General features: G+C 33.6%; 1 protein-coding gene across 11 annotated transcripts in view; it reads left to right on the top strand.

Moving 5' to 3' along the window:
* RBMS3 (RNA binding motif single stranded interacting protein 3) overlaps positions 1 to 25,478 on the top strand; it is a 648,742-nt gene that overhangs the window by 182,220 nt on the left and 441,044 nt on the right. For all 11 annotated transcript variants that reach the window (XM_033132638.1, XM_033132634.1, XM_033132632.1 and 8 more), the window contains exon 3: positions 11,501 to 11,559. In XM_033132638.1, coding sequence (XP_032988529.1) covers positions 11,501 to 11,559 — 59 coding nt within the window. The remainder of the gene's footprint in view (positions 1 to 11,500; positions 11,560 to 25,478) is intronic.

Here is a 25,478-nt window from a genome sequence, read left to right as displayed (position 1 = left end):
GAATCATTATATAATGTAATATATAATTAAAGTAATAAAATAAAATTATTTATTTTTTTATTTGAATTACAATACATTAATTATTATGAATTATAATAAAAACACAAAACAAGACAAGGTTTGGCTATAAACAAACTCAAATTAAAAAAAAATCCATGACTAACCTCAAACTTACCTTTTGAGTATAATACAGAAAATGATGTTGAAAAGCGATACATATTTTTTAAGTTTTTAAAATGCCTGTTTATTTTTAAAGTGCAATTTGATAGTAAAAACTTTAAAATACTCAGCTGCCATATAATAGGAAATTGAAGTCAGTGTATCAACAACTTTACATTGAAATATTAGTTCTTTCTCAAACAAGATTAAATCTTTTCTCTTAGTGACCCTACTGTGAGCTGTAGGAAGAGTAATTTCTATAAGCACAGGTGCACAAAGACATACACAAACACAAAGATCTCCACGCTTTCTAACGTTATTTGTTTGGAAAAACATGTAATTTCCAGGAGGAAGTGATAAATGTTAGCTCCAAATCATTGTAGCAATTCTAATTCTAAAATAGACAATAGACATCTATATTGATAGGGGTCAGCTGCCCAGGCCTTAGTTCTTTTGAAGTTTCTTGATATGCTAACATACTCTGGATTGATGGTATACTTTAAAGAACAACAACAAAAAAAGGCAGTACAAATGCAGTAAATGAGCTGTCACCTTTACATTCCTGAGCCATTCTTTGGGAGTTGTATCTATTTACAAAAAATAAGGTAATTATTTAATTATGAGTTATTCATTAAATAATAATAAATATTCCTTTGTAAGTGTGTAAATATTAAACCACCAAATAATGACCACTACTTTTTCCATGCCAGACGCTTTTCTTAATAGCTTCCTAACACTATTAACATTTTTTAATAGTACTGAAAGAACTTTAACGTTATCTACACTGATTTTTGTGTTGCTTATACTTCAAAGTCATGTAGAAAGTTCTTAAAAGTGTTCATGCTAGATGCAAAATTATATAAGTGGTATGATTATGTGAACCACACAAACAAGAAAAGTACTATTTTGAAAAAGAGATTAACCGACTTAGCAAGTATTTGTGTGGTGAGATAATATTTTTTTTCTAATTTTTTTCTAAATTTTTCAAATCTGACTTTATGACCTATATTCCATCTATAATTGAAAAAATAATCAATTTTTTAAAAATCAGCACTCAGGCTGAAGGTAGTTAATAGAATTTCAATTTTATGGGGCATAAAATGTATCCTTCATTGTATTTTAATATGAAGGAAAGTAAACCAATTATGTTCCTATGGAACATGAAAAGTACACACCATCTAAACATATCAGCTTGTACTTTGGTTTCCCAGTGGTTAACTTTAAGACAAGTGAACAGAAGCCACCTCCTGAGCAGAATGTACTGTATTACATTTTATCTGTAGGTGAATTCCCATTGTGTATAGTATTTGAATAAACCCAATATATTTATTCATTTTATTATTGTTGGTTATTCGGGTTGTTGTTTTTAATACAAAGAAAAAGAAACAGCTTCTCTAGTAATTTTATAGGTTGTGGGTCTAAGAAAAAAGTTTCAAGTTTACGTTTTCTTTTAGGTTAATTATTTACATAGGGATTATTAACATCCTTATCATTGTCTATTCAACAGCTTTTTTGGAACATGTATTCTCTGTTGTGTTCTCTATCATGGCTGTATGATACAAACAAGGAAGGCAGTTCTGTTCGCAAGTAACTGTCAGAAATAAACCTGTGGTTATCATCCAGCGGGGACAGTGCTATGCCGGAGGTACTCCTGAGCCCCTTGTGAGAGGAGATGCTCCTAATTCAGCTAAAAGAAATATGATGAGCAAAATCTTTCTAGAGGAGACAATCAAACTGATATTAGGCAAAGGAAGTTGTGAGGCAGGAGGAAAGAGAAAATTCTTGGCTTACGGAATTGTAGTCTAGCAGGGAACATTCTAGAAAGTTCCAGTAATAAACTTTGGTTGGATTTGGGGGACCATATTGGGGAATGATGAGAATAGAGACTAGGAAGAGAAGCTGTGTTTATTATCCTTCCTGGCTGATATAGTAAAAGTAAATTATATAAAGTATTGTGGAGGGCCAAAGGACTATTAACACAAAAGTATTCTTGGATTTTTTTACTGAGATGATAATGCAACCCAGTTGAGTAACATTATACATATAATGTAGTGCTAATGAAGAGTTAATTTTGATATAAATAGTGTCTGTAACGGACTCTTAAGATACGGGTGAATACATCAAATCATAAGAATAATTAATCAAGCACATGCATCTGTCAATAAGTGATTAACTTTAATAAGTTTCTCTTTTTCTTATTTGTACTGCAGTTAAGAACAGATGGTTTTATCTTTCCTGGAGGAACATTACTGCATCATCAAATGTTTACTGTGTTTCTACTAGGTATACATACTTTTGGCACCATAAATACATGTAAACCATGGACTATGCCCTTAAGTTTGATGGGACATGATCTGTGTTTAAATACAAGATTAATAGTCACAGGTATTTCAAAAAATTATGGAAATGAGAGTGGGTTGTGATAGTATAGATATTATGTTACACTGAGAGCATCATAAGGGACTTTGTAGTGGAAGTTAGAGACCATATATTGAAGTTTTATTAAATAACAGTTGATCAGGTAAAAAGAATCCGTAAGAAGACGTGAAAATCTTCCCTGCATGTGGGGAGCAGCTGAATTTTTTTTTCATTTTCCCTTTAGCCTCTGACCTTTCCAAATGGTACAGACTGAAAATGTGTGATAGGTGTCTCGTTTGTCATGCAAAACATTTTCCCCAGTGGAATGAAAGAAATGCACTCAAGGGTGTGTATTTGTGTATACTTGCAGTAATAGTGGGAAGGGTTAAGACAAATGAACCAGAAGTCACTGATTTTGAGTTGAGATAGCATTGCATGAATTTTGCCATCTCTCACTTCCGTTATTGTTTTTTAGAATCTATAACATCAGCCTGAATTTTCTGACCATTAGGTAATTAAAAGATTGAGCATCATCCCAACAATTATAGTTTCTGACTATTTACTATAAGTTTATTATTAAACTAGAATTCTTAAAATACAGTATTTTATTCTCTGCTAACTTATCTAGTGTGGTAGCTAGTATGCACATTTTACATATAATTTTAAAAGTACTATGAGTAATACAGAAAATCTATAAAGCAAATAATCTTCACATAGTTAATTGAACTGCACCATTGATTTATGTTAACATGGATTATTTGAATATATATTGGGCTTCCGGCTAGAGTTCCACAAAGACTGAATTTTTTGGGGTGACACAGAGCACTTTTATCCAAAATACTTCTTAAAATTTAATGCAAAGAGATCGATGAGCTGACAAAAATGTCTGTGTTCCCATCTATATGGGTACCTGTTTTACACGATTTTGGGAACTAAGATGAGGAAGATTAATTTGAATTAAAATTGGCCTTGATTTTTATTTTTTCCTGCTTTTTGTGTATGTTAGCTTTTGAAAAATTAAAATTAGCTTCAGTGGACAACTTCATTCTATGCTATACTTTCTTTCAAGATTTCCTATTGTAAATTCTAATTCTTTTAAATGAAGCAGTGGCATTCTTATATTACTTAATCACAGAAATGCATTTTTAAATGTTATGAAGCTTAGAAAGATTCCATAGACAGCTCACGACTATCGTTCTTTTACAGACAACTCTCCCTGGGAAATATGTCACTGAGTTCTTTGCATTAGTCACTTCCTCATACCGATAGTAAAAACTGTGCTTTCATTACAAAGTTTGGAGCAGCTGCTATGTATGAAAATCCTTATTTGATATTTTATGTCAATATTTTTTCCTTGCGTGTCTTTGTAAATTTAAAATAATATAATGCGATAAGAATTTTACAATAAGGACTTTAAAACTTTCTTAGTTTGGCTCTTGAGTGATTTTTCTTTTTTTTAAACTCACTCTCGTTTTGAATGAAATGAAGAGAATGTGCTCAACATACGATATAAAAAGTGATGTATCATTATCAGGAGGATATGCACTTTGCAAAGTGGGAGATATATCTGTGTGTAGGTATACTTGACTCTCTTTGCTATCCTGTTTGTCTTGTCTGATGAGGGTGTGATATATGCGTACAACATTCACTCATTTATCCATTCATCCAACACACATTTATTGAGTGAGCCCTGTGTGTAAGGCCAGAGATATAAAATAAATAAGGCTGACGCCCTACCTTTGAAGAACTCATCCTCAATATTAGGATAGGAAACGGTACAGTGTAGTACACTGCAAGACAGCATTGATAAAATAATGCATTTTAATCATTAATACAATTGGTGATACAACACACTCTCTAACAGAAATATGCTCAGTGCCCTGTGGGATTATAACCAGAATTAAAATGAACTGCTTGGGGAAGAGAGAAACTGTGAGTTGAGCTGGGGTCAGGAGGAAAAGTGTAATGATGAAGAAAATCTGTGAGCAAATTAGAATGAAGCTAAGTAACCCATGTCCTGATTGGGAACCACTACTTTAATAGCAACAGCACCACCGCAAAACTTTCTTGAGAACTTGATTATGTGCCTTGGTACTGGGGGATGCAGTGGAAACTAAGAGCGTTCTCTACTGAAATATGGCCTTCAAAATGATCACATGTGCTGCTCATTGATGCAGTTTTCTGTTAATACTATCAAGCAATTGATGATGTCAGGATTTTCAGAATCTGGAGGTTTTATGTCTTCCCCAAACAGCAAATATAAATTCTGCTGCCAAACTATGGTTTCTGTTATGCTTTCAGTTGATGTTAGATTCGTACACGTACTGGAATGTGGTACACATTGTGCAGTCATAAGCTTCTTTGAGGAATACGTTTCTTTGCAAGTGAGTTCTAACAATCAATCAGGAATGTCCAGCTACACTATTTCCAATAAATGGTGTTCATTAAAAAACAAAAAAACAAACAAAAAAAATGCCATTTAGGGGACTAATTACGTCCAACATCTACAGTAGACTTCAAGATATTTTCTGTGGCCCATGACTGGCCAGAGAACTGACTTCGATGCAGGCTTGTTCACTATGCATTAAGGACAGTGTGATATCAAGGAAAGAGGAGGTATTTTGTAGCTAAATGCACCCTAGTTTAAATATAAGCAATATAACCAATAGCTGTCAATTTGAGGAAGAAGGTCAATATAATCTAACTTTAATTTTTCATCTTAAAAAATGAGAATGATGATATTAGCTTATTAGGTAGTTGTGAGAATTTGGAATAAAATGTCTAATGTGCCCTGTGTATTCACTGGCACATAGCAGGTGCTCAATAATATAAAATATATATACATATGTGTATATATATATATATACACACACACACACACACACAATGTATAAATGTAGTCCAATATGTATAAATGTAGTCCAATCATTAGTAGGTATTTCTGAACTAGAAAAGTTTTCAGGTCCATAAAAATTAGTTAAAAATCAACAGATTTTCAAAGAAGTTTACTATGTATCAAGCTCTATACTGGATATTTTGAAGATGATTTAAAAAGTACAAAAGATTATCTGGACCCCTGAAAACTCAAGGTCTGGTTGAAGAGACAATCTCATGGGAAAAAAACAGACAATATCATAAAACAGTAAAACAATAAGAATAGCAGTAATAATAATAATAATAAATAATAATAATAATACATGCTAGGCAATTTTATGTAGACTGTGAGCACAACAGCCATTCAGCTTTGGGAGAAGTAAGTGGTGGATATGGAAGTCAGAACATGCAGGTTACTCTTGAAGGACCCATATTATTTAGAAAGAGAAAGGGCAGCTGGAAGATACCAGTGTCACCGTCATAAACTGACAGTCCTTAGGCTCAGTGTACCTAGAAGAACTATTTTATTTGGCCTTCACTTATCATTTCCAAATGCCAAAGAATGAATGAGCCATCTAGAAGAAGGCAGAAAAACCCACATTTTCTAAAAGGATACTGTTGTGTCTGTTAAATAAATATAATACCTTTTTCGAGTCTGTTATCAATATAGAAGGCATGTGAGTAATGTGTTAGCTGGGAGTTAATTGACTGCGGAGACTCTATTTTCAGTCATTGCCTGTATTTTTTTGAATTAATCTACACAGTTGGTGATTCAGCAAAGGAATTTAAAAATAAATTCTGTATAGAAAGGTCCTATCAATTTGATGTGTTCATAATTCATGAAGAGTAGACCCATAATAGCTCTATTTTCTCTTTAACTTTGGAAAATAAAAGATGCCATTAGTTTAAATTAGGCTTGTATGTGGAAGAATCATGTGTATCAACAAATATAGTTTGACTCAGATGTTATATAAGATAAGAATAACTGCCAGAAAGAATTGACTATTTCTTTAAAAAGTGTAAAGTAAAACTTGTATTGACAAGCTAGGGTAAAAATATCTTAAAGAGTAGATAAACAACACATGAATTTATAAAACTCTGTTAATGAAAACTCAAAATATAATAAGTTATTATATATATATATATATATATATATATATATATATATATATAGTTATTATAGATTGGCTACTGTTTTACAGAGTATTCTTAGAATATAAATAAAATGTTATTTGTCACCTGGTCATATTCAGATACTGTATGGGCATTCAGGATAGTTGGTGAATATGTAGATGTGACGAGAAGTTGCATATTTTTATGTTAAAAAGTGTCCTAGCAATTCTGGTATTAAGTATTTCTTCTATTGGCTACGTAAGGTACTAAATGCCCAGATAGAAAGAAGGTATAAAATGTGTTCATTTATTTGTTTCCCCCAAGAAGTTGAAACCCCCAATGAAGTTGACTGTGGATATTTTATCTCTTCTAGCTGTAGAATATGAAAGCATAAAAAAGTGAATTGTATTTGTCTGAAAGCTTCTGGAGCCAGGAGGCACCTGGAACCAGTGCTTAAGTATCTATTTCAAGGCATCATTCAGTAATTTGGTCATACATATTTTTTTCTAATATCAGATTTTGCTTTCTAGTCATGGATGGCATAAAGAAAAACTTTACGAACACTTAAGGTCTTGATCTAAACTCTAAGAAGAGGTAGAGTAAACAAGTGAGATAATTCAACTTTAGGAATATCTTTTACCTCAGAAATATATATATTTTTTGGAGTGTGTAAAAATGTGTCTTTAATCTGTGTAGTAATTTTTACTCTAGTCTATATAGTACGTATATAGACTATTTTTTTACTCTAGTCTTTATAGTATGTATATATATAATTACTATATAGACTAGAGTAAAAAATATATATATATATATACATATATACGTATATATATACACACATATATATTATGTATATATACATATATACATATATACACACATATACGTGCATATATATATATATATATATATATAAATATATATATATACACCCTGTTTCCCCGAGAATAAGACCTTATCAGACAGTCAGCTCTAATGCGACTTTTGGAGCAAAAATTAATATAAGACCTGATCTTATATTATATTGTATTATATAAGACCCGGTCTTATAGTAAAATAAGACCGGGTCTTATATTAATTTTTGCTCCAAAAGACACATTAAAGCTGATTGTCCGGTAAGGTCTCATTTTTGGGGAAACATGGTTTACATATATACACACTTTGACAAAACATTAAGAAGAGAGATTTAATATAGTTCTTCACAGGTATATTATATTGGTGTTTTTTGTGTTTATCATGGTTTGAGTTGTTAAAAAAATAAAGTCTAAACTTTATTTACCTACATCAGTTGTTGAGTTTGAAGAGCATGGAAAATACAGCACCAGTCATGCAGAAAGTACCTGTTTGTCATCGTGAGTTCAGACATGAGTTCAAACCAATGGTCCATTAAATACCTTCTTTTGTTGTTTAAAGCATATTCTAGCTTTGCGAAATAATTGTTAATGCGGAATGTTGTACCTGAGCCAAGGAATGAAATTCCTATACCTCCAATCAGAGTAAGAGGATAAGTCAAGTACTCGAAGTTGCGTTGCATTGTTTTGTGATTCCGTACTATTGGAAATTCTCGCCTAGATTGTAATTAGGAATAGGGAAATCAAAAAATAGCACAATTTGCTTTTTTGGCATGAGTGTGTGTGTGTGTGTGTGTGTGTGTGTGTGTGTGTGTGTGTGTCTCTTTGATTTTCCATTTATAGTAGTATTGTAATATTTTCTGGGAAATAAAATTCTTTTTTTTAGTGGAAAAAAGTTGCTTGCTTAAATATCCACAAATGCTTTCCACAAGAAAGCATTTCATTTTTTTTTTTTGGCTGTAAAAAATTGATAACCATGTTTTATTTGTCCTGCATTTAATGAAGGAAAAGACATCTTTATAGTATTTATATAGTAAGACAGTATGCACACTACAGCTTAAAAGTTTCATCATGAAATTTAACTCACTATGAGATGTGGCAATTTCTAATTTCCTTTTTAAAAGACAGAGCTAAATTTTAATTTAGAAGGTACTTATATTAAAAATTCAGGAATAGCTTTAGCAACCTATTGAGAAGGGTTTTTGTCCTAACAGTTTGTATGTCTGATGTCAGATGGTTATAAATTTCTAAATTATTTTTTTTCCCCTCTGGTTTTTACTTCTCCTATACTACATTAATGGTGCTTTGTGAGGGGATAAAAAGCTCCAACAAACGTTCCCTTTCTTCTCCCTTTTTGTCTAATACTGTAAAATACACGTAATTTTGCAAATGTTTACCTGCCTGAGTAGCCAAAATCTAGCAAACATTATTATAGTTAACGGGTATGATTCTGGTGCCTTGAACCATTGTTGAGTGAAGAGACTGTTCAAAAATGATATGATTTTACTGGTTACTTTCTTAAGAGAGACGGTCTTGGGGTGAATTAGAGCTTGAAAGAGGCTGTATGCATCTGATAGGGATGGTGTAGGTGGAGAGAGGAGGAATTTTGGAGAGAGTAAAGTTGTATGATATCAGGCATGTGGTAGCAGCCGTTTCAGTAGGACTAAAACCAACCAAAAAAATAAAAAACCCTCTAATCCTATGGATATTTGTGTGATTATGTGTGGTGAGAACATAGTTAATGAAATCTTTAACTTTAAAAATAATCATATAAACTGTAAATCCAAATTATACTTTTAGCAAATAACTTTACCTGCCAAATTTCTTAGTGAAAGATTTTGACCGTCTAAGTAGTAATGTTTTAAGCTGTCATTTTGCATGGAAACTTTACCCCCTTTCATTTCTTATCTACCTTAGAGAAGGCCAAAGACTGAGGGTATTTTTATGTAGCAGGTAATAGGAAGAGTGTAATTTCAAGAAGAGCTCATATTTAATGAACATTTATTCTATGTCAGCCAGTTATCAACACTTTCGGTAAACCTCATTTAATCCTCACAGCAACACTATGAGGTAGAGACTATTATCATCATTGTACAAATTTCTAAGCAGATGTATATAAATTTAAATAAATAGTGCAAATCAGTATTTAAGTAAATAATCTTATGTTATTATAGATGATGAAATGTTGCAAAGAACACATAAGATTTAGCCAAACAAATGCATCAGAGCTGAATTGTGATTTGAGCCATGACAACTAGTCGTCACAGTATATTCTTTTAACTGCTACACTACAGTGCCCTGGAATATAATACCTGGATTCCCAAAGAAATGAAGCTTGATTGAACTAGAAGATTTGACACATGTAGGGGCTTTCCTAGTTTCGAGGCAGCATGATGTAATAGGCACCGCATCAAATTTGAGAATTCCGTATTCAATTTCCTGATGTAACTTTCACAGATTATATGATTTTGATCACGTTACCGATCTTTTAGGCCATGCTATCTACATCTACAAAATAGTTATAGACACTTTCAGCCTTAGCAATCTTTAATTTAGTTAACTGTAGGGGTATAGTCACAATGATGCAGGAAAGGGAGCGGTACCCCAGATGCAAATAGCTGAAACATCAGGGTTATGCTGCCAAAAATCGACTCAGTTCGGTATTGGGCAGCTCCATCCCGGTTCCGGCTGACTTTAACAAGGGAGGAGTAACTAGGTGACTGGTGGGAATTGTTCCAGACCAACTTCATCTAATTTCATTCAAATAGTCCTGTTTCTATTGTAGCCTGTCAACAGCTCTGCTCCTGTTGGCATGATTTTCAAGGTTTCAGGTGTATCACTTTCGTAATGACATTAATCCCATCAGTTTCTAGAGGACCCTCGTCCATCTTTAGTGAAAACAATGGAAAAAGACAGAGGCAGAGGCATTCCCGGTACTATGCCCTTATGGACACTAGAATTTTAATAAATGACCTCTGAAATGTTGTGAAAAATTAATGATATAGTAAAAGGTGATTACAAATGTAAAAGAAATATTGGAAATAGGGAACCTTGTTCATTAATATGTGGAATGTTTAATATTTGTCATATATTTTTACATTTAGGAACACAGAATTTAAAGAAAACTTGGCAAATATTTTGTGACAATAGCTGAAATTTTGACAGAATGGGAGTTGTTAATAAACTTGGCACTTCAATTTGCGTTATAACTTCTCCATGTTGTTATGGTAATTGGGAAGAATCCTTCATGGAATCCTAAAGAACAGAGTTTTAGGATCATCTTGTTCAGTCTCATCATCATTATACCTCAGGAAATGTGCTCTAAGAGATTGTTTTATTCCCCATATTACTCATCTTTTAAAAACAAAACCTAGACTATGTCTTGTGCAAGAGGTGATAAAAAAAATGGGCATATTTATGATGTATATAGCTATTTATCGTAGAAACTTTCTTATAGATGAAGTACCATTGGATAATCTGTATCATTTATTTATTTATAGAAAACATTTTTTGAACTTCTATCACCTTTGGTGGCAGGCATTGAGAACACAAAAGTCAGATCTTATCCTCAAAAGTCAGATCTTATCCTCAAATGACAGTATAATATATTTTTAGTAGCAAAGTAAATACATTTCTATTTATCTTAGGAGCACTGATAGGAAATGTCAAAATTTCAATTTAACCCTTTCCCAAATCCTGAAAGGTGGTTATTACAATTCTCATATTTTACAGATGAAAAAAACTGGCTTGGAGAAGTTATGTTAAACTTCTCTAGTTACACAAGGTAAGCATCAGAGCTGGATGCAAGCCCTGTTCATCCTGGCACCAAGCTCCATACGTTTTTTCATGAATCCACAGTGTGATTTACTTTGATCACAATCACATGCTATCCCGCCTTCAGTCACCTATGACAGCCTGACAGGTTTATTTTTAAAGGTTCAACCCAGTGATTGTGTAAGGAAGTGCATTCTTGAGTCATAGAGAAGAACTGGTGAAAAGAGATCACCCAGGTGTGAAATGGGAGTTCCCAGCTTGTTTTCTTGGTTCATTCCTGCCCATGTGTATGTACACGCATGTTCATGAAGGTGTTTGATGTTTCTCCAATGGGCTACAGTAACATGGATTTTTCTCTCTCTCTCTTTCAGGTATGGAAAAATTGTATCCACAAAGGCAATTCTTGACAAAAACACAAATCAGTGCAAAGGTATGTGTAACAGCATCTGTACCCTGAGCTCTTTTACCTATACTGTTCGATTGCTAGCTGCTCCCAGGCAGAGGTCCAGCACACACGGTGTCCAGGGGTCACACTGTACACTCTACGGCAAACCCCTTTAATAACACCGAGGCTCTGATGAGTTGTATTTCTAGTAACATTGCTCATTAATTTTTTTCATTAACAAACAAAATGAAAATCGCACATTAGAACAAGTGTCAAATTGCTTCAGCATAAAACTAAATTACCTCCTAACAACTTTGGGTTGTTTAATTTGAATGATATCATCAGTGATGCAAATTGATTTCCTATATAAAACTAAGAAACTCTGGGGAGAACTTTCCCATGCAAAACACATTTTAATTTATCTGTTCTTTAAAGCATTAACAACATTGGTTGACTAGGATGAATTTACTGACGGGCCCACTGTGTCTAAGCTTCAGCCATGAACACCTCATGGGATCTCAGAATTCTCAGAGTTGGTATCTTATTAAGGCTTTTTTTTTTTTTTTTTTTTTTTGGAGGGGAGACTATTTCTGAAGTTCTTTGAGTATATTTGTGACTCTTATTTCTTCATGTTTGAGAATCCTATACTCTTTTAAGAGCTGCATTAAATGATTTGTGGCATCTATATCATCTCTCTTATATGACTCAGTTCTTACTGGAAAATGAGAATGCTTCTTGTAACATGATTTGTTATTCTTCTAAGCCAGTCTTTTTTATAATACTGATGTTGAGAAGTATTCTACACTGCCTTATTGCACGTACAATTATAATGTACACAACTTTTGGGAGTGAATACTTATACATTGCAGATACATTCTAGCCTATTTGGGTAATGGTACTTAGATTTAATTCAGCAATTAAAAGAGAACATTTCATATCTCTTATAAACTTACAAATGTACTAGGTATTCAGGTATTGCAAGATAAAAACTAATAAGACATGGTTTCTGTTATCTAATAGTTCAATTTCTAGTTGAAAAAGAAACCACCAAGAAAAACAAGAAACTAGTCCTAATAAAATTATTAGGATCAGTGTATCGGCCTGAGATACGACGTGAGAGTATAACAAAGATATCTATAAGACGGGTACTCACTACATACTGTGGGAGAACACTATAGAAATTCCTTTTGAGGAATTAAGTTTATAAACCCAAGGCAGAATGGATGGGCTTGGGCATGGTTGGTGTTTGGGAGAAAGAATTTCAGAATGTAATTGATCAGACCCACGTATCTGGAATAGAAAAATACACAGATAAGCATAGTGGTAGAAAAAAGGGAGGGGTCAATTTTGCAGACTTAAAAAAAGTTATCCTGGATATTTTGAACTTAATTTTGTATGAAACCCTTAGTAGTTTTTTGAGCAGACACAATATGATTCTGTCTATGTGTTAGAAAAGTTATTTTGTTACAAAGGAGTAAAATCAAATTCCAAAGGGGAGAAATTAGAGACAGGAAAAAAGCAATGTAGACTTGAAATCCATAGAGCAAGATGAAATGAGGAGTGTCACCCAGGCATTTTTAGAGAAATGGAAATGGAGTCATCTTGAATGTTCTCAAAGGTAGAATTGAATATTCTCTATAATGGTGGAAGAAAGGGATATATAAAATAAAGCCAACATGTTGACCTTTCATGATTGTGGAAGGTGGCTGTGTCATTTACTGAGGTAAGAAGTCCAGAAATTGTAGTAGTATGTTTTGTGGAGAGCTGATGGGTTATGTGTTGGTTGTGCTGAATTAGAGGTCTGGGCATGACATCTTTGTGAGAGATATCAAAGAGGAAGGTACAAGAAAGCTCAGAGCTACAGATGGTGACTAAAATCAAGGAAATAGATAATAACACCAAAAGTAACCTACAGAAGGGGAATGTGGTGGGTTATATAAAGGTGGGCAGCTGAAAACTGAATCTTAGAGAACATCCAAGAGCAAAGCTAGGCCATGACTACAGGATACTCTTTACTCTTGGCCTGTGGGAAGTATATGGTATGTTAGAAACATTACAATGCTAAATCTATTCCTTATAGGCAACCCAACCCATTTCCAAAGTCTTTGGGTAAAAATATCTATAAGAACAACCAGAGAAAATTCAGGCACCCAACTCATGCAGTCAATAATATTGATTGAACACTAATCAGAAGTACAAATGCTTCACAGACAAACTCCACCAGTAAACCACAGTAGATCTCATTACATGTCTGATAATTGCAGTGGTCGATGTGAAAGGAACCTTCACTATGCAAAGTTTTGCTCAAGAACGCCGATATCTTTTGTTATGGTACAACATTGGAATAACAAAAGTGTAAATTGCGAACCTGAAAAACTGTACGCTTGTGTACTTGTGAGGCTTGAAGAGTAAGGGATATAACTGAAATGGGTTATCAGAGTTTCCATAAGCGATTATCCATCTCGCAACAGTGGGGATGCTGATATGGACAGATACTGTAGGTAACCTTACATGAACTCCTAACACTCCTGTCTACAATTTCTTTTAACTCCTTATTTAATATTCTCTCTCTCTCTCTCTCTCTCTCTCTCTCTCTCTCTCTCTCTCTCTCTCTCTCTCTCTCTCTCTCTCTCTCTCTCTCCCTCTCTCTCCCTCTCTCCCTCCCTCCCTCCCTCTTTCACTCTCCATATAGACTTTGAAACTCAATGAAAACAGGGTTTGTGTAATCTAGGAAACATCTTCAAAGTGGGGTGTTGCAGGGAAATGCATGACTGTCTATTGGGGATTCTAGTAGAAAATATTAGACCATATCTTCCTTTGTTTTTTATATCAACTTTCTGTGTGTGTTTTATAACATATATATATCAGAATGAAAATTATACAAATACATAGGTTTTAGACAAATAAATATAAATATTGGGTTTGCTGCTCCAAAATATTTTAAAAGTAGTTTGGAGACTACAGGTCTCAAACATAATAAATGCTGAAGGAGGGAAGAAAGAAAGAGATAAAGGAAGGGAAGGAGATAGGGAGGGAGTGAGGAAGGGAGGGAGGGAGGGAAGGAGGGATCCTGGAACCAGACGGAGAAATCATTTAATAGAAAGGCAGCTAAAGATGACTTTATGGGAGTGCAGAGAGCTGTTAGTCCGTTAGTCCTTGAGGGCAGTGTGAAGAAGGTGGTATGATCACATGGTCATTACACAAAACTGAAAGCCTCCAGTTGTCTTTTCTGGTCTCAACACTTGGAGCCTGTAGATAACAATAGTGACTCTGAATCACCACCTTGGTCAAACACATAGGGGAGGTATCCTAAATGAAAGCAGTTGTGATTGGAAAAGTACTACAATCTCTTTAATATTTTGGGGAAAATAATAAGACTCTGAGTCTTACTTAGAGTATTTCTTTCATTAAAATGACCCTTGAAATAGTTACAAGTAGAAACTACGTATCATTGGGAAGCTACAGCAATTACATTTATGGAACATTATTCACAGTTGCTAATGATGACCATGGGAGCAAGTATTGAGGTTGGGAAGAAAACATAGCATCACTGAGGAGTTCAAGGAACTGATAAGACAGGCATTGAAACAACCATCTAAATATTAAGTGAAATAGTCAAGAATCAAATCAGCAGGAGTGGCATTTGAAAAAGTGACTGATGCAGGGGCATTAGTGGAGAAATAGGAGGAATGATACCAGGGTTCTGTAGACAATGGTGAAACATGAAGATTCATTGGTTATAAATTTTATGTGAGACTCTATTGGAGATTTGAGGTAGGAGGAAAACCATATGGAAATGGAGCAAGGAGGCCTCCCATTTACAGGTCCAGTGGGAGAAGATATGTTAGGGAAACAAAAAAACATACATACGAGAAGGAATAGTGTCCTCAGGATGGGTTAGGTAAAAGATCGAAAACATGCAAATTAAAGCAATTGTCAGTCACAGTTTATATCCACTCATGTAGCAAACATTATAACATGGAGGCCGTCAAATTCTGGTTTCTGTGAAACTGATGCATCCATTTTTTCATTAGTAGAAGGCTAAATTTATAGAGGCTTTAAAAAAAAAAGTCAGTATGGAAAAAGGACATACTTTGCTGTTAGTAATTGCTATTAGTAATTCCACTGAGAATATTGTCCCAAATAGTGTATTCCAACATATTTTTTAAATGTGTATATATGCACATGTACTCTTAGCACTCTTTGATTTTCTATATTAGAGCAAATATAGAAAGCATCCCACTTCTAGCCTATGGAGCATATATAACTGCTCTATAGCCATTACAATTATATTCATGAGGACTAAACCGTTTCAGACTATGAAAATGTGTATTATAGGAAGTTAAATGAATATGGAACAATGTAAAATAATGTGTATAATAAATATGGAGCTAGGTAAATATTTCAGAGTCAGTATTGCTATGGTTATGTCTGTGGTGGAGCCAGACTACCTGGTTTGAACACTGCTTCTCCACTCAGTAGCTGGGTGACCTGTGGGTAAATTACTCAACTTTGTTGGGTGCCTTGGTTTCTCCATCTATAAAATGACAGTAATAAAAGGGCCTGATATGATCATTAGATGAGTTAATACATGGATGATGCTCAACAATACCTCATGTTTGTTGTCACGTGAAATACTGACAATTTTAAGCAAAACAAAATGAATGTTTGGGTTGAGGTGGTATGAATATGGGCAATAGATTATTATCGACTTTACATTTCTCTAAATCTGTTTTATTGTCTTTTCAGGCAAAAAAAAAAAAAAAAAATCCCACAAGAAAAACAAGAAAAAGCCAAATAGCTCTTGAAAATATTGAGATGATTTCAATTGTATTTGTATTTATATTTTGGTCATTTTTTGTGTAACCTGAGTAGCATAAGACTATAAGTTTCTTTGTCTTTTTTTAAAAAAAATTCAGGTATAAATAGCAATGCATTAGGAGAGAATGTTACCTTTGCTTTTTTAAATAATAGGCAAAATTTGAATTCTTCCTGACCATTGCTTTCTGAAAGAAAGAAATGGAAAGGGCATTTGAGGTGGCTTTCTCAAACAAAATCATTAAGAGCATTGAGGCTGTCATTAGAGAACACAAATTAGATTTGGTCATCTCTGAGACACTTGCTTCTGAATCATTTGCAACTTTGCCTCCAGACTGAAGCTATGCAATTAAAACCAAATATTATGAAGACAGGGTTGATTTATTTTGTTTTTAAAAGTATCATATGAATTCATTTTTTTTATAACTTGTTCAGCATTTAGCGTATTATAGGCAAGCAAGTGTTTAGTGGGGTATGTTAAAGTTCATGCAAGAGTCTCCTTAGAGTTGAAAAGAAAAGGCATCAAAATTAACCTTGGTGTATTAACCCAACTCTAGACTCTTACTCTATCTTAGCATTTAAAAAAAAGGGTTTTGTTCCATCCTGGATCCCACCCACGCCCTCTAAGCTATGTACAGTAGGAAGGCCTAGATAAACACACTCACTCTCTATTCCGGAAGGGGTCGTGAGGAACTCTTTTAACATAACCTCTCGTTTTCAAGATTGTTCTTTCTTGGGTGGTGGCTGCGGCAGCTTTCATTTTGTATAATATGGCAACATAAAACAAAACAGTCACCATCAGGCCAAAATGACCAGAAATTGCTGAACAAAGCGAGCAACAGCTCCAGATGGAGAGTAATGAAAAACAGACCACAGTTCATTCAGCTACTCAAACACAAGAACCCAGTAAGAGCTATTGTACAAGTCACAGAGATTTGCACTGTTTTGTTTTGCTGTTTTCTGTTTTTCCCCATGTGTTTCCTTCTCGCTTCTAGTGTATGTGCTAACTTAATAAGTCAGGGAAAATTACATGAAAAGAAAGCATTGAAAACAAGGTGTAAATCTTCAGTGAATTCACTTGCCTCTGCCTTTTCCTGATTTTTAAGTTTGGCTTCCTCCGCGTGCTCCCCTGCTCCCCCTCCCTGCCATTTTTCTGACAGGCTATGTGTTTAGAGCAGAGAGAATGAGTAATGGATATTCCATAGAAAGTTTCCATGCCTAATAGCCATAGGATATGAGAGTAGTTTGCGTGTGCCAAGCATACCAACTTCTAAGAGTCTGAAATACTCCCTCCACCTTTGTTATCACAGGCTGGTTGAATTATATTTATGGAAGCTCGTGTTGCTTTTAACATTTCATTGGGTCCTTAAAATCAAAGTTGAAGACAAGTATCAAAAAGTTCCGAAATCATCCATGAAGGATATAGTTCATTCTTTATTAAATGAAATCATACATTGTTATTTCTTCTGTAAGAGAAATAATTCTGCATACTATATTAATTTTATAGAGATGGATGGAACCTACCTAGATTGTTTCAAGAAGGCATGTGAATGAATATATTTAGCAGTTCTAGATTCATGGCCACGTTACACATGTTTCTTAAAAACTATTTTTAGGTGACTAAATATGAGGCCATATATTGGACAAATTTAGAGTTAATCAGTTTTATTTAATATTTAATTTTCTTCTTTACTCACTGACAAGGAGTGTTTATATAGCAAGGGAGAGAAGTGTGGATTTTTGTATTAAGTCCCATGGACCCGGAGGGAGGGGTAAATATCATATTTTGTCATGTTTTTATGTAGAGTCATTACAAGGTATGAGGTAGTCCCTACCCTTGCATCAATCCTAATAAGTGACACTGCACCTGCGTGGAATGTATATGTGTAAATGGATCTATTTGGTTTCCAGAAAATAATATACCTACCTTGGGCTGGTCCACATGGAAACAAAGCAAGTCAAAGAAGAAACTAACCACCACAGAAAGCCTCTTTTCTGGTACCTTTTATTTCCTGAAATGAGAGCAAACTAAAATAAATGTTCTGTGAAATTTATGAGTCTGCGGGATTACATTTTGAGAGGAACAGGCACCTCCACCAAGTAGGCTCACAGTCTGTTGAGCAAGAAGCCCATGAAGCAACATGACCTGAAAAATACATTTATAAAATTTTCTAATAATGGGATGAGGTTAAAAAAAAAAAAGACAAAAACAAAAACAGCTCTATTTAAACACCTACATTTCTCTTTGGAATATGGAGTGTGCGATATTTCCCTGAACTTCTTTTATGAATTTTACTCAGTCTAGTCCAGTGTTAATTTTACCACTAGTCACAGGAGATCAATATATAAACAAATATTCGCTTCCATTGGTATTGATATTGACTTTTGTTTTCGTTTCAGAAAAGCTTAGTTTGTATAGTAACTTGGGTAACTTCAGTCAGTGCATCAAGTTTACTTAGAATTGTCCTGTAGGTACTTTATACATTGAATTGTAATCCTGGACCTCTTCTGAGAAAATGCCAATTGTCACAGTCTTATAGCCAGAGTTAGGAAAGAATATCCACTTTTAAGTGAAATGGTCTCCATTTATTGTCTTCAACTCAACCAGACAATTACAACTAAAAACATTTCTCCTGTTAAAAATAATCCTGTCATACCTATTATTTCTAATTCAGCATATTAAATACTTCAGAGCCTTCTTTATTGTTATTGTTGTTATTATTTGTTAACTTTGAGAAGTCTTTGGAATAAATAAGAAAATATACTTATAACATGCTTTTGGAGTTATACAACTGCACATTTTTCTTCAAAAGTGTTTTATAATCATATATTTACTCAGTATTTGCTTGTAATCACTGTTAATATACATATTAGGCAAAAGTAAAACTATCCACAAACATTAAATATAATAGGTAGCTTTGCTGTTTTAAACATAAATTCATAGTTGAAAGCATTTGATACTATAACCTACCTTTCTAACTCTTTTGCACATGCAGAAATTATTTTATTGGAAAAAAAATTAAATAATTTTTGTAGAGTTTAAAATTGCTTAAATAAAGTAATAAGGTTATATTGCCTCCATCCATAATCTGAATATTAGTCTTACTAATCCATGTCTTCTAGCTTAACAGAAACCCTTTTGTCCAGGTATTCTATTTGTTCTTCTCCTCCAGTCTTTCAATTTCCTATTTTTCAAGTTACATTTATTTTAATACACATAAAATACTCTCTCTTCTTACCCCAATGAGGCTATGCCAATTATTTCTTTCAAAATGTACCTTCTCAAAAAGTCCTCAGTAGACTCTTCCTATCCTGTCTGAACATAATACAATATTATCTCCTTTGAACACCATCTGGGAGCAAAGATCTTATGCTACCTTATCTCTCCTGCTATTGTGATTAGTTTGTGTCCTTCATCTAGATTGTAAACTACTCAGGATTCTGGTGGGAGAGTCTATTGCCAAGGTATTGAGGAAACTGGATGGTTCAGAGGAGTTACTTAGTTTCCAGGGGCTTTATCTTTCTCTCTAGGAGCCTTTGATGTCACATCAAGGGAAAGAACAAACATGGCTGGATATATGTTCTATAGGCCTGTAAAAAAACCAAAGGTACCAAACACATGCACATACACATGTTTCCCAGAGTCATTCTTTTAAAGTAAACATTTATAATTGAGAATATTTATTTATCAGTATGGAAATATCCCTTATTCTGGTTTGATGTTATCTATTTTTACTCATCCGTGATTTCACAGATATATGAGAAATTGTATATATAGCGGTTGTGTATATAGTATATATAATAATACACATTTTAAATACTATACAAAATATAATAATGTGAGATGGGCAAAAATGGGCGTTCAGTTTACTAAAATTTATGTAAACTTGCAACAACATAATAAATATCCTTTCAAATGTAGGATCTCAGAAAAATATAGATTAAAAAAAAAACCCACATAGTTCTTCAAGGATTTTCCAATTACAATCAACACCAAGAAAATTTCTAAATAATAATCTAAGTTTTCTTGGAAAAATTATATAACATCTCTAAACATCTGTTTCCTCAACCATCAAATGAGGTTATTTATGCCTATGATGAAAACAGTATTTTCAAAATTACATGGGACCATGCTTGTAACGTGTCTGGCACATAACATCAGGTAAATTTTTCTATGGCCGTGGACTGGGATTTCTTCTCATAGGAACCATATTGTCTAGAGCTACATATTTTACATAATTTAATGTAGGTCTGAGTACATTTAAAGTGTTCAAGGAATGAATATTTCATGAATTGACATGTGTTTATTGAGACGGGTTTTGTTAATAGCAAAAAGTATAAGTACTTAAAGGACTTTTTTTTCACACATTTTGGTGTTGGCTATATGATAGCCCTCAGGATTTTTTCAAGGCCTATAAACTTGATGTCTTTGAGAAAAAACACATTCCATCACAGCAGCAGGTGGTAGAATTCATTCTAATTGAGTTGGATAGGTTCTGCAAACAAAATGCTTCTTTGTTCAACCTTTGTGATACTGTTTACTCTGTTGTTTTATAAGTTCAAAGGTAACAAAAAAAATGCCTAAAGATTCTTGCTTCCTTAGTGTTTGAAACCATAGTAAAAACATATTTTGTTTAGGGTCTGGTGGATAGTCATTTGATTTCATGATTGCCATTGTTCTTACTGACTTACTGATTACTCATGTTGCTACTAAAATAGCTATTTTTCCTTTAGGAAAGACATGAGAACTTCAGTGTGAAACAGAAAATCTCATGCATGTGGCAAACAAACAAACAAAAAACCGAAACTATAAAAACCTAAATTGAATTTGAAAGATGACTGTTATGGTTTGTAAGATGACTGTCGTCTGTTAGGGTTCTGTAAGTGGCTGTAAGTGGGGTCAAATGTCTCTTTTTCTGTAAAATATTGGTGATATAAGGTCTCTATTTCATATGATCTTTTTAGAAACTGACATAGTTTCCTTTCTGTTTTGCAAAAAGAGAAAATAGCCAGATTTGCATTTAATTTATACTACTTCTCGTAAGAAAAGGGCAGATCATTTTAATTACTAGACATTCAGATAGACTACTTATTGGTCATTCCGCTTACATCAGCCCTGAGTTGGAAGAAATCTGGATTCATGAAATCTCTTTGAAATACCTCTATGCCACATTTAAAGCTACAATTTTTCTTCTTAAATTTTTTATTTTTATTTTTTATTTAACTACAGTTGGTATACAATATTATATTTGTTTCTGGTGTATATTATAGCGACACAACATTTATACACCTTGCAATGCAATCACCTCACTAAGTGTACTAATCATCTGTCCCGTGCACAAAAGCACAAAAATTACATGATTCTACTTATGTGAAGTTCCTAGAGTTGTCAAATTCATACAGACAGAAGGCAGAATGGTGTTTGCCAGGTGCAGGGTGTTACGGGGTGGGGAGTTATTGTTGAATGCTTACAGAGTTTCAGTTTCGGAAGATGAAGTTGTGGATATGGACGGTGGTGATGGTTCCATAACAATGTGAATGTATTTAATACCACTGAACTGTACACTTAAAAACAGTTCGAGTGATATTTCACTTACCAGAATATTCTCTTCGTCCATCCATATTGTTGCCGATGGTAAGATTTCATTCTTTTTCATAGCAGAGTAATACTCCATTGTGTAAATGCACCACAGTTTTGTTATCTAATCACCTATGGATGGGCATTTTGGTTGTTTCCATATCTTGGCTATTGTGAAGAGCGCTGCTATATGGTCATGGGATGTAAAGTATAGCATAGGGAATATAGTCAGCTGAATAGTAACAGCTATATATGATGTCAGAAGGGGAGCAGATTGGGAGGGGTGTTATCACTTTGTGAGGGGTGTAAATGTCTAACTATTATGTTGTTTTGTACACCTGAAACTAATTTAAAAAAAAAAACCTAAAAAAAAAAGAGGCCAGAAACACACACGCACACACACACACACACACACACAGAGCAAAAAAAAAAAAAAAAGATGTTTGATAAAATGTATCAATATGTTTATTTGTTTAATTTACAAACATTTATTAACCACCTACCACGTATCAGGGTTTATGTTAAGTGATAGTTACATATAAGGACTAGCTGACCGTTGCTTTTTAAACATATACAAACTTACATATACAAATTTGAATATATTAGTTTATTTGTATATTCTTATGAATACAAAGTTTGGAGTATATAGTTCCAATTTATAAAATGAAGCTATTAAAAGTATTATTCCTCATTATTCTTGAAGTTGTAAAAATTATTTAAAGTAAATAGTAAATCACAAAATTAAAAAGAAAAGTCAGAATGATAAATTTTATGTTATTTCATCACAGTAAAAAACAACAAACCAAGTAACCCACCAAAAATAGATATAAAATAAGAATAAGGGCACAATTTCTCTCAAAAAGAAATAAGGAGTCTAAGCTGCAGATATCACAGCTGTTCACATTCTCAGTGCTTGTCCATTATGGGAAAGCAGAAGCCAAAACAAAAGATTTTAGGGAAGCAACTGTTAAAAAACACACTAGGCTTTGTGTTTGAGGGTGATGTGAAAAATAACCACATTTGAAATTGTACTGACTGAAATCAAGTGGCAAAATTCCATGAGAAATAGATTACAAGTCACCTTGGAATTTTTGTCTTTGGGGTACTTTTGTTACAATAGGCAATTAAAGTGCAAACTGCAGCTTTCTATTGAAGGAATGACTGAAAGAAGAAAACCTTTTTGTGAAAAAGATTTTGCGAGTTATAATTTAGAGCCTCCTTTAAAAAAAAAATATTAAAACACTGTGCTTAAAAAAGTTCCTCAGGGATTGTCAGGAGATATTTTTGAGGAACAAGTGGTTAAAGATCATAAAATCTCTAATTTGATATGTAAGACACAAAGAAATTATGTCGAATACCATATCTTTTCATAGAGAAACAGGTGATAAAATTCAGAATGATTTGGGTATAGGAAAACTATTAAATTTTATTTTTAAAATTAAAATTGTGTTTAATGTATATGCTACATGGTGATTTGACATACATATACATAGTAAATGATTACTACCGTCAAGCTAATTAACATGTCTTCACATAGTTACCATTTTTCTATGTGTGGTCAGAGCACTTGAAATCTACTCTCTTAGAAAACATTCCAGTATTCAATACTGTATTATTAACTATGACTATCATGCTATACATTAGATCTCTAAACATATTCATCCTATATAACAGCAGCACTGTACCCTTAATGCACCCTCTCCCCATTTCCCTATCTTTCTGCCTCTAAATCATCTTTGTACTCTTTGCTTCTGTATATTTGACTTTTTTAGTTTCCACATGTAAGTGAGAGCATGCTTTTTAAATTTTCTTTCTTTGTCTGCCTCATTTCACTATAGCTCAGTGCCCTCCAGATTCATCCATGTTTTCACAAATGTCAAGATCTCTTTTTCAGGTTGCATAATATTCTAGTGTGTGCGTGTGCGTGTGTGTGTGTGTGTGTGTGTGTGTGTGTAATATATACATATATATCACAATTTCTTTATCCATTTATCCATAGACAGACACTTAGGTTTTTTCCATGTCTGGGCTATAGTGAATTATGCTGCAGTGAACATGGGGGTGCAGTTATCTGTCTCTGTGAGATACGGATTTCATTTCCTATGGAGATATATCCAGAAGAGTTATTGCTGAATCATAATGTAGTTCTAGTCTCAATTTTTTGAGGAACGTCCATAATGTTTTTCATAATGGCCGTTCCAAATTACATTCCCACCAACAGTATACAAGGGTTCCCTTTTCTCCACATCCTCTCTAGCATTTGCTAACTCTTGTATTTTTTATAATAGCCATCCTAACAGATATGAGGTGATATCTCACTGAGGTTTTGATTTATGTTTCCCAAATGATTAGTGATGTTGAGCATCTTTTCATGTACTTGTTGGTCATTTGTATGTCTCTTTTGGCAAATGTCTACTCAGGTCCTTTACCCATTTTTTAATAGGATTGTTTGGGTGTTTGTATTTTTTTGCTATTGAGTTGTATGAGTTCCTTATATATTTGGGATATTAACCCTTTATCAGATATATGGCTTGCAGATATTTGCTCTTAACTGAAGGAAAACTTAACAAGCCAAAGATTCCCATATGAAAAGTGGAATTTTCCCCAGTCTCTCTCAATTTCTGTTGTTTGAACTAACTGAGAGTAACTCACAGTGAAATAGATGTGTACATATATAACTTTTATTATATATTAATATATTTATTTATATATTTATTATATATAATTACACATATATGTCAGTATATCTGTAGTGTTTGTGTGTGTGTGTGTGTGTGTGTGATGGGCAAAATATTTATGAGATACTTGTAATCCAAGAGTGTTTTTAAAAGCATTCCATGAAAATTTACTTGTAAGTTTATGTTTAGTTTAATAAAATGAAATTTTATTTACAAAAAAGTTGAAATGAAATCCCCATAGGTCTGTGTAATTAAGCATCTGCTGTGTTACCTAAACCATAGAAATCCTCGTGAAGTTCTGACATAGAGTGGTTAGGTTGTTGGAGGTTTTCTTCTATAGTAAGGGGATAATGTAAAACAAGTAATAATGAGTTAAAATTCTGTATACAATTATTAAGTAACAGCTTCTTCAAGCATTGAGAAAGTGTGTATATATTTGAAATCTGTGTGAAAATTTAATGTGGCTACTTTGCATCATTGCATGTCCACCTACTCTACCCAATTAATATGGACTATTAATATTACTAAATGCTTCCTATTACATTGTCCAATTCAGCCTATCATTCCTCTCTCTGTGTCCTTCAAAATTTACTAGTAGAGAGCAAATTCTTTAGTTCTGATTCTTGTTAGGGCAATTTAGGGTAACTTTGAAAAAATGTATATAAAGTGTTACTTTCCAGAAAAGATGGTTCTAGTTTATACCAGTAAGTGACCTTCTGTAGAAAATAAAAAGCCAGCATGACACATGAGCTGGTTAAAACATCAGGCACGATGGCAAACCAGAGGATAGTTGCTCTGTTTTGGGAGAAAGACTGATGGTACCTCTATTAACCCAGACTTCTGTAGCATCAAGAGCTATCAGGCCGAACAGCATTTATCAACCTTTTTAT

Source organism: Rhinolophus ferrumequinum, chromosome 17 (assembly GCF_004115265.2).
Source record: "Rhinolophus ferrumequinum isolate MPI-CBG mRhiFer1 chromosome 17, mRhiFer1_v1.p, whole genome shotgun sequence".
Taxonomy (NCBI): Eukaryota; Metazoa; Chordata; class Mammalia; order Chiroptera; family Rhinolophidae; genus Rhinolophus; species Rhinolophus ferrumequinum.
The sequence above is the reverse complement of the archived record's forward strand: the minus strand, read 5'-3'. Positions and strand labels throughout refer to the sequence as shown.